This window comes from Mugil cephalus, chromosome 4 (assembly GCF_022458985.1).
Source record: "Mugil cephalus isolate CIBA_MC_2020 chromosome 4, CIBA_Mcephalus_1.1, whole genome shotgun sequence".
NCBI lineage: Eukaryota > Metazoa > Chordata > Actinopteri > Mugiliformes > Mugilidae > Mugil > Mugil cephalus.
In genome coordinates, this window is record NC_061773.1 from 5,946,282 (window position 1) to 5,957,377 (window position 11,096).

The window sequence follows — 11,096 nt, forward strand, 5'->3', positions numbered from 1 at the left end:
TTCACACCCAGCTGGCTTTGAAACATTTTTTTAAGTGATTCACGATAAACTACTGACTACAGTACAGAATAAACTAAACAGATTTTATTTAATGACTCAGCTTCCTCAAATATATTTTAAAGAACAGCAAGAGGGGGGATAGTGTGCTGTTTGCCGGTCTGAAACCCCAAGATAAAGGAGAGTCCCCTTCAAGTGTTATCTCTTTTATCGTAACAAACAGACAAAACAGACACAGACATCAAATAGTGTATGTGTGCGCTCTTGTTTTTAATATATTGTGGGGACCAAGCTCTTCCATGTGGACATAATTCTGGGTCCAGGCACTTTTTAAAGGTTAAACTCCGTAAAAATTTGGTTTTATGGTAAATGTTACAATTACATTATAGGTTTTGTTATAAGGTTAATGATTAGGGTCACATATCAATCAAAAGTCCTTCCTCAGATAGAAACTGTGTGTGTGTGTGTGTGTGTGTGTGTGTGTGTGTGTGTGTGTGTGTGTGTGTGTGTGTGTGTGTGTGTGTGTTTAACTCGTTTCTGTTGTGTTGGTCTGACTGGCCCCTCCTGAATACAGTTCACTTCACTTAACCTTGGAGAAAGGCTGGCATTTTGTTTCAGAGAAGAACACGTTTGGGCCGCAAGGTAAAGTGTGCAATCTACTTCTCATTTTAAAGGCTCAGGCAATAGTTTAGCTTGTGTTAAAGAAAACGTTTCAAGTAACTGTTGATTAATCTTGTGTTTGGTGATTTTAGAAATGTTACATTTAAAGCAGATATGTTTCTGATATAAGTGTATCTGTATGATATGCTCCCATTTATAATTTGAAGAATGTGAGACGCAGGATTATCTATACATATCATTTATTTATTTTCTTGCCTCAGATTGGACTTGGTAAAACAAGTAATCCTTTACTAAACTTCCTTCACAACATGTGATAGATACAGATCGATTTAGAAAATGGAAAATATCACACAAAATTAGGTAAAGTATGCATGCTGACGCAATGTTTTACACCTTTGAAATTCCAACATCACAGTGACATTCATTCCTGTCTCTTGTGACCATGAAACCTGTTCTTTTCCAAAACAATGAACAATGAAATATATTCTTGACCATATTGTAGCATCTCACTCAAAGAAAGCTACAAAGGTTTCTCTGCAGAATGAGTGATTATTGAACACAGGCTGCTGTCGGCTGTATCCCACAACAACACTGTCACATAATGTCGGTTTCACTCAGGAAAAAAAAGAAAAGAAAAGAAAGAACAATGTCAACTAACAAAACATAACAGATGATCATCAGTTGGGTCATCCACACAACTGTTGCCAGACTTCACATGCAGCACTTCTTGCTGATCTCTGGAGACTTCAACCACGTGACATCAGACTCTACGCGTTCTGCATTCATCCAGTATGTCGATTGTCCTACCTAAGATATAGGACTATTGATCTTCTGTATGCAAACACGAAGACAGCGTACAAGGTTAAGCCTTTACCACTGCTGGGGAAAACACATCACAATCTTATCCTGACCAACTTCAATACAAGCCACTGGCTGCAAGGCAACACACCACCAAATGCTCCTTCAGGAAATGGTCAGCAGAGGCAGCTCGGAAGGACTGCGTCAGTCCACTGACTAGAGAGTTTGGCAGACACCACACCATCGACACCATCAGCTTCTGTATGGACGGTGTTGCTCCCACCAGAAGTGTGCCCTGCTTCCTCAACAATAACCCCTGGATCGCCAGGACACTTTCTTAACCAGAAGAAGAAGGCTCTTAAGGACCATTACCAGGAGGAGCTGAAGCACATGCGCCAGAAACTCAAGGACCAGCTGACTGAGGTAAAGGAGAAGTACAGATCTAAAGTGGAGCAGAAGTTGAAGGACGGCTACACTAAATAACTGTGGGATGGCACAAAGACTATCACCGGCTGTATCTCCAAGAAGAAGAGCACTATGGAGGGGGATGAGGAGAGGGTCAACCAGTTGAATGACTTTTTTAACAGGTTTGACTTCCTTGCCACCTCTACTGCTCTTTCTGCTTTTGCTCAGATAATTTTTGCACTCACGCCCCCGGGAAAAACCAGACACCAGACTCCATCCCCTTCCACAGTCACTGCTCCAGACACGTGGCTTGTAGCCACTCCTCAAAGCTGGAAGCTAGCACCACCATCACCATCACTTCGGCTCAGGTGAGTGGACAGCTGAGGAAGCACCGTCCCAGCAAAGTAGCCAGCCTAGATGGAGTGTCCCCGCGATTATTCAGGGCCTGTGGTTCTGAGCTGGGAGAGCCTCTTCAGCATGTATTTTTACTTGAGCCTACACCACCGCTGCATCCAGCATCATGAAGACCATGGAGCGACTGCTGCTCCTTCACATCAGGCCCCAGGTCTGCCACGCTCTAGACCCACTGCAGTTTTCATACCAGGAAAAGGTGTGATGTCTATTTAATATATTCTGGAAGATGCTGGACATGTTCTACCCAGACTATCGCTGCCAGTGCTCCCACCTACGCTGTGGTGTGCTGGGGAGGCAGCACTGAGAGGAAGGGATCTTTGTAGCTGGACATCTTTCAATAGCTTTCATATGTGTTTCGATGTGATGAGGCTACTGGACACAGAATTACCCTCCCTTGCAGTAGTACTTCTGTTGTATTCCAGGACTGACTTGCATATTATGCATATCAAAGCAGAATGGGCTTCATCTTTATTTCCACACACTTGATGAACCACTGGGCTCTTCACCTGTCTTCTCTCAGGCGCCTGTGTTGTTATTGTCACGTTGCAACCAGACAACTTCCTGTGTAAAGCATCATGGCACAGCAATAAATTCAACTAGTCAGTATAACCCTACTACATAATTTAAATGGAAAAATAAAATAAAATTCTCCTAATTGTGTTACACATGATCTTCAGATTCCCCTAGAGTGAATACTTTTGTCTTTTGTTTTCTGCTCACAGCAGGGGTTTTGTTTGTTTTGTGAGAAACTATGTGCTGTCACATTTGCTACACATGTCAACTGAATGACTCGTAATGATTTTGCCAATGGTTAACATCTGCTCACACTTTTGGGAAATAACTAAATACTGACATTTCCGTCAGACCCAGTTCTACATTGTGTTTTGTGTTCACTGTTAGCAGGAAAAAGTTTGGTAAAGACTTGCTTAACATACTAACTTTACTCACTACTCAGAACATCTAACTTGAAGCACAGGTGCGCCATGGTTTAATAATTATTTAAAATGTGATTTTGAAGATGGTGAGTGTGATTTATAGTTTGGGGCTCTACAGATATATCTACAATATCTGGGGATACTGAGTCCAGAGTGTTTAACACAGGTTAATACTGTGTTGTTTAATGTGTTATGCACTGACAAACACTGATTGAATCCTTTCCTAGGGTTGAAATGGACCAAAAACGGGACTCCCTGGTAAAAATTAATCTGATAAACCATGGGAGCAATCAAACACGCATTCAAGCTAAACCCCCGGAGAGAGAGCAGTGGTCCAGTAAGATTCAGTTCATCTTGGCTGTGGCTGGACACATTGTTGGCTTGGGAAATGTCTGGCGGTTTCCGTACCTTTGCTACAAGAATGGAGGAGGTAAATCTTTTATGTCACACCAGAAAGACTGTACTGTGGCTTTGTCAGGGATTAAGATGACATTGATTGTTTGATTCTTAGCTTGCCAGACTGCATTTTTCCAGTACAATGAAATAAGACCATTAACTCAAGTACAGCAGCAAACGAATGTAAAAGCTTTAAAGATTATATCTTTGGTGTGTTTTAAAATCTTCCCTTTAGGGGCTTTCTTCGTTCCTTATGTCTTGTTTTTATTCACCTGTGGCATCCCACTCTTCTTCATGGAGACATCCTTGGGCCAGTACACGAGTCAAGGTGGAATCACATGTTGGAGAAAAATCTGCCCTCTTTTTGAAGTTAAGTTTATACCTTGAATTTTTTTTTTTTCAGCAACAAAAATTGGACTGTATTTATTTATGTGATTTGTGTGATTTTAAAAACTGTCACCAGTGATATGTAGCTATTTAAAAATAAATAAATAAACAAAAATCTGTTTTTGACACTTATATCTATGTAAGTAACCAAATCAGTCATATATGCGATGTAGTTTATATACCACAAAGTCTTTCTGTAAGTAAAAAGCTGGCAGCCATGGTTAATTCTTTTTTTTTATTATCATTTATTTTTAACTCTGAATGAGTAACCTGTGCAGAGATCAAATTAAACATATGGAAAATAAATATAAATCTGAATAAAAACAAATACTAAAAAAAGTTCAAGAATAAAATTTTACATATACTAATTACAAAAGTATAGACATAACTTTATCAAGTAAAGGCACTAAATAACTGAGGTAAGTAGGCGATGTCTTGGCTTCTGAGGAACACAACCTGGTGCCCTATACAAATCAAATCAATTAAATTATAATTATTATTTTATTGACTGTACTGATGTTGCATGGGGAAATTATCTTTTTGCATTTGACCCATCCATCAGTACTGCTTACACTTGGAGCAGTGGGTCTCTTCCTGTGCAGTGCCCAAGGAAATTATTGGCTGTTTACACAAAAATAAGAAATGTTTTGCTGCATTTAAACTATTCAAGTGAGCACATTAGGAGTAGTGGGTAGTCTGTAAGGCACTCAGAGAGCAGCTGGAGATGCTAAATTATGCAAAATTTAAATGGGTGAATTATAAAGATTCCATCCCATTACATATGTCATGAATGAGGAACCCTTGGATGTACCCAGCTGTTAATTGTAATTGGCTTTTCAACATGTGGTCTATGGAACTGAGTTGCTTTTGGCCTGAAGTTTGCTGCTAGAATTAAACACTGCCTTAGTACTGATTGTTGCATGGCGTTAGATTGTTGTCTCAGTAGCAACCTTCGTTAACTATTGTATCAATAAACTATCTCTCTGCAGGCTTAGGTTATGGGAGCCAAGTGGTTGTTTTGTACACTGGCGTGTATTACATCATCATACTGGCTTGGGCCTTTCTCTACCTGTTTTCATCCTTCAGCTCTGAGCTTCCTTGGGCGAGCTGTCACAACACCTGGAACACAGGTATGAATACTTCATTTTCTAATGCATTAACCCTTGTTCAATCTTTTACCTTGTTAATCAGAACATTCCTCATTCTTTTATGCAAGATGGCTGTTTTGAACCTGGACAAAATCAAACGCACCCACTGCACCTGTACGGAAATACAACAACTTCAGTTGTAGAATTCTGGGAGTAAGTGTCATGAACAAAAGTGAAACAAAATGCCACTTTTTTTGTTCCATGTTACTCAATACATTTTGTTACAGGAGGAGAATCCTTAGCCTGTCCAATGGAATTGATCAACTTGGCAATGTTCGTTGGGACCTGGCTCTGTGTCTTCTTCTTGCGTGGCTACTGTGTTACTTCTGTGTGTGGAATGGAGTGAAGACCACAGGAAAGGTACAGCACAAAGACATCATTAAAATATCTGAATTCCTGTATAATCTGAACAAATGGACCAGACACTGAGCGTCAATTGTGTTTTCAGGTGGTGTACTTCACTGCCACATTTCCGTACGTGATGTTGGCGGTGTTGCTTGTTCGTGGCCTCACATTGCCGGGGGCCAAAGAAGGGATTATGTTCTACCTCTATCCAGACCCGTCCCGCCTCACTGATCCAGAGGTAGTGCTCTTACAAATTCGTACAGGGAAACTGAAGTGCTACTTGGATTATTAATAAATATTTTACTAGTCAGGAGGTGGTCCAGGTTTGTATGAGTCAAACAGAGCAAATGAAAGTGGAGAACACTGTTATGTGTTGTTCAGACCACAGAAGCACTTCCTTACCCTTTCTCTAGTTTACTAAGGCCTAATCCTTTCCATAAGCACATACATGCCTAAGCACCTATGTCAAGCTAACTAACTGACTATGCTAACATTAGCAAGAAACTTTTTGCATTTACCATTAAACACAAAGTATATGTCCGACATGAATGTATATTAACACATTTAGCACATTGTTGGCTACAAACCCTGTTAGATAAATGAGAACACTGACCTGAACTTGGTGTCTTGGGTTCTACCTCGCAAATGTTTGGATGTAAGTAAAGGGAACACCAAAATTAGTGACGTTCATCACATGCTAAATGTGTATGTAAAAAATTGAATGGTGGGATAGTTGTAGTCACATTTTACTCCAAAACACAAATGTCTGATAAAGTCAAAGATGTGAATTGTTTATTTTGGACGTTTTGGATTTTATGACTGCATTAACATGTCTGCACTAGTAGCAAATAGTAGAGTTTTATGAACCTAAACTGAACCTCACTGAAATTCCTCAGGTATGGATGGATGCTGGCAGCCAAATCTTCTACTCCTATGGAGTTTGCACAGGTGTTCTGACCTCACTAGGAAGTTACAACAAGTACACCAACAACTGCTACAGGTCTCTATTGTTATATCTTTGCCAGCTGCACTGAATTCAGGTCAAAGTTCAAACTGCTCATGACTGAAGCTCACATGTTCCTTATGCTTGATTATTTTGCCTGCAGAGACTGTGTTTACCTGTGCCTGTTAAACAGTTTGACCAGCTTTATAGCTGGCTTCGCTATCTTCTCTGTGCTTGGTTTCATGGCAAAGGAGCAAGGGCTGGATATATCGATGGTGGCTGAATCTGGTATGGAAGATTGAGAATACAGATTTAACAAGAACCCAGAGTTAATCTGTTGCTTACCAACATGACCATTTCACCTTTGCAGGCCCAGGTTTGGCATTTATTGCTTATCCTCGTGCTGTGGCTTTAATGCCACTTCCTCAGCTCTGGGCGATATTCTTCTTTGTTATGATCATCTTCTTAGGATTAGATAGTGAGGTAGGTAACATTGAACTATTTAGATACTGATAGATACATTTTCTTTGTAATGACAACAAAAATTTCATCCCCACAGTTTGTATATCAAGAGGCACTGGTCACAAACATCGCCGACATGTATCCTTCCATCTTTCAAAACAGCTGCCGCCGTAAACTCCTTCTTCTTGCCATCTGTGTTGGAAGTTTCCTTGTTGGCCTTCTGATGGTAACAGAGGTGAAGGCTTTGAGATACTCATCTACAGTATATCTTAATGCATCATGTAGAAAAAAAACTCAAAACAGTTTAAAGTTAGACATAAAAGAGAGAAATAGGCCATTAAGGAAAAACTTTGAGCTTCTCCAAATATATTATCTCCATATTTTAAGCCTTTTAGAATTAGACACTGTGCTAATACACTGTGTAGCCGACTTTCCGTGATAAATTATGTTTTCGTGTTTTTGCAGGGAGGCCTATATATTTTCCAGTTGTTTGACTATTATGCTTGTAGTGGGATGACACTTCTACTTTTTGCTGTTCTTCAGTCTGTCTGTGTTGGATGGGTCTATGGTAAGGAGGTTTTTTTCTTATTCTTTAGATGAACTCCTGTTTTACAGCTAAGGACTACCCTATATAGATGTCCTATAAGTTCTCATTTTAAGCGAATGAAAAGACCTGAAAACTGATCATTTTTCACTACAGAAAAATAGTTATAATGGCTGATTCCAATGCACATAACATAAAAAAACAATAATTAAACGATTTTTCAGTGTTGTGTTCACAGGTGACATACAGTATCAGTACAGTAAGATGGTATGGCTGAAGTAACAAACTCTTGTTTTCTTCAGGTGCGGATCGTCTGTATGACAACATAACCGACATGATTGGATATCGGCCGTGGCCCTACATGAAATATTGTTGGCAGTACGTCACACCAGCTATATGCACTGTAAGTGTTAGAAGTGTACATGTGCCTGCCTGCTAACATTGTTCTTGCGATCCTAACGTGCGAGTGTATCTGACAGCTGCCAGAGTCTTCTGTCCTGTAACGTCTCAACCAGACGGACACCAGTTCCTTTAATGGGACATGCTGCATTGGAAGTAAAGTTGGCTCATTGCTTCTAAGCTCATCCCTTGCGTGTTTCACATAAGGAAATGTTTAATTATATGATTGTTTGGCAGAATTTGTATTTACATGTATTTACTTGAGTGGATTTATGATTTGATTGATTTGAACTTGATTATTTAAAAGCAATTTCTACCACATACATCAAAGAGAAACCTGGAAACCTGGAAATGTTTTAACATGAAACAAAATAGAATACCAAAGAATACCAGTTACAAAATAAAACAGAAAAGACAAGGAAACAAAATTGGATAAAAAAACCAAAACACAATATCATTATAGTGATGATTATCAATGATAATGAACACTGATTATAATTCCTATGTACACTTGACTAATTATAAATGAATATTATTTGTTAAATTAAATAATAATAATAATGTAATAAATTAGTAATATACTGAATGACTTTTAATGAATCACATTTTAATAGAAATCCTGTCATTATGAGTTTATGTCATCTAATGTCTTCCCTTTGTTTCTGTTTTAATTATTTTTTTTCTTAAAGTGCACATTTCTCTTCTCCCTGGTCAAATATACGCCTCTGAAATTTAACAACACTTACGAATATCCCTGGTGGGGCTATGCTATTGGAGGACTCTTCACTCTCTCTTCAACCCTCATGGTTCCTCTGTGGATGCTTTACGCCCTGAGCGTCACTCCGGGAACGCTGACACAGGTACAGTCACAGGGTCTTAGTGAACCAGGCAAAAGCAGCTCTGAGAGTTTGAATGGTTACAATTTAAAACCCAGTTTTAAAAAGTTCAAAGCTGCTCAGCCAGAACTAAATGTACACTGCATTAGATATGGTAGCATGCTTGAGGTTACTGTAATTTAATTACTGTCAGAGAATTTGGATGATCTGAGGCAAGAGCTACGAAATAAATTGTATTCTCTTATCATTATCATTAGAATATTAAATAACTTGTCTTAATAAATATGTGCCCATCAGGCATAAAATTATGACCACTGACAGGAGAAGTAAACAATATTGACCATCTTGTGACAGTACAAAACAATTCAGTGTTCTGTTGGGAAACGTTTGGGCCTGGTATTCATGTGGATGTTACCTAACATGTAGCACCCACCTAGACCAGACCAGACACCCCCACCCCATAACAATGACACTCCACTAATGATGGCAGCAGCCACCCCCAGCAGGATGCAGCCTGACACACACACAAAAACAAAAAATATCACAAAACCTGTTGACCTGGCCTCCAAACGTACTAGATCCCAAACTGATCAAGTATCTGTAGGATGATCCACAGAGGCCCCTCCCCTCAACCCATAGGACCCAAAGGCCCCCACTTACAACGTCCTGTCACCAGACACCACAGGACACCCTCGGAAAACCCATGTCCATTCTCTGATGAGTCACAACTGTTTTGGAGGCACAAGGGAGATCAACACAATATTAGGAAGGTGGTCATAATGTTTTGCCTGATTGGTGCAAATAGTTTACTTAGGTGTATCCGAGCATACAGATTTTTACTACACCAGAAGTAACAATAAATACAAAATTTTTTTCAGGCAATTAATTTGGCACATGGATGATAGGCATATGCAGCACGAGTATAAAGCCTGTAGGAAATATGAGTCAACCACTGGGACATTGTTGAGATAACATGCTCTTGCTGTTCTAGTGACTAAAATTTGCTTGGTTAGTCCTGTGTGTCAGAAATTACAAAGCAACAACAAAACATATATTTGATATATGCATTCACTGTCATGTATAATTAGAAATGTTTTCCTTAATGGACATTTGACATCATGTTGTCTCTCAACATGTCTATCATGTTGATTTCACCAAGCTCTGTCCTCGGCATTTATTTAAATAAAATAAAATAAAAATACTGCATTGTTTGTCAAGCTCCAAACCTTGTCCTTGCTGGCCATTGCCCCTAATTTCTAAAAAGTAGATTTGGCATTTTAAGACTTTTATTAACAATGAAGTGTTTTTCTCTTTCACCTCACAGAGACTGAAACACCTGTGCACTCCAGCGAAGGACTTACGAACTGCAACATTAAACAGGGCAACAAACCACGAAGTCTTTCAGAGTTTCAGAGATTTGCACACACTTCGCAACATAGAAAACCCTGGCGACAGAGATGACAGAACTCAGACATCATCTATTATTTAAACTGCAAGGGAAAGGGAACTGAAACAGAACCTTATCAGTGAGGAACACTCTGTTACTGGGACACCAAAGCTGTCTAGAAACCAAAGGCGTGTGTCCACTGGGGAAACATGCCTTCACTACTACAACATGTTGCTGACTGTCCAGCTACCAAAATCCAGATGATGCTGGATGCACTCTGTGTGAAGACTTGACTCTCGTCTGAGAAAGTCCACTGCAAAGATAATTTGTAAAATCAAAAAAGAAAACAAAACGTTTATTTCTGTTTAAAGTTTTAGGTATTATTGCTGACATTAGAAATTGTGGTTTGAATTTATTGCACATTTATTGGTTCAAGTCTGAATCGGGCCTTTCTTGGTAGAGTTTACATGTTCTCCCTGTGTCTGTGTGGGTTTTCTCCAAAGACATGCTCATTAGGTTAATTGGTGATTCTAAATTGACGATAGGTGTGAGGGTGAATTCAAATGGTTGTTTGTCTCTGTGTTAGCCCTGTGATAGGCTGGCGACCTGTCCAGGGTGCCCGATGACAGCTGGGATAGGCTCCAGCAACCCCTGCGACACTAGTAAAGATAAGCAGTAGAAGAAGATGAGATGAGATTTATGTCAGATGTATAGTTTTTTGTTGTTGTTGTTGTTGTTGTTGTTGTTGTTGCGTTTTTCTTTATTGTTGGTAACAAAATGATCTACAAATGATAAACTTTGAGGTGTCAGATAATAGCACTTTACAATGCTCCTGCAATTTAGCAGGTATCACAGGTAGAACAGTTGTTGTGTTGTTGGTTCAATTATTGCCTCAAATTTCCTGCCTTTTCAAGTGATACACCTGGAGAAATACCATATAAATATAATATAAACTAGAAAATCTCACAATATGTAAAAATATGGCTCTATTACTATATATATATGCCTGCCATTGAACAAGGTTTTATTTTATTTCATTGTGTGTGGAAATTACCTGTAAATAAACTTAGACTAAATGT

At 39.2% G+C, this 11,096-nt stretch overlaps 1 protein-coding gene across 3 annotated transcripts; it reads left to right on the top strand.

Annotated features, from left to right (window-relative positions):
• Positions 1-525: 525 nt before the first annotated feature.
• Positions 526-11,096, top strand: LOC125006908 (sodium- and chloride-dependent GABA transporter 2-like). Of its 3 annotated transcripts, XM_047583419.1 has the most exons (15): positions 526-639; positions 3,398-3,600; positions 3,802-3,936; positions 4,943-5,083; positions 5,170-5,254; positions 5,329-5,461; positions 5,550-5,684; positions 6,343-6,446; positions 6,553-6,677; positions 6,760-6,872; positions 6,949-7,086; positions 7,317-7,419; positions 7,698-7,798; positions 8,484-8,654; positions 9,955-11,096. In XM_047583419.1, the coding sequence occupies exons 2-15, from the start codon at positions 3,405-3,407 to the stop codon at positions 10,117-10,119; spliced, it is 1,845 nt and encodes a 614-aa protein (XP_047439375.1). In that variant the 5' UTR covers positions 526-639; positions 3,398-3,404; the 3' UTR covers positions 10,120-11,096. The 3 variants fall into 3 exon arrangements, with proteins under 3 accessions (XP_047439375.1, XP_047439378.1, XP_047439376.1); XM_047583422.1 differs by lacking the exons at positions 8,484-8,654; positions 9,955-11,096 and adding an exon at positions 7,875-8,265; XM_047583420.1 differs by lacking the exon at positions 526-639 and having other exon boundaries at positions 3,467-3,600; positions 3,867-3,936.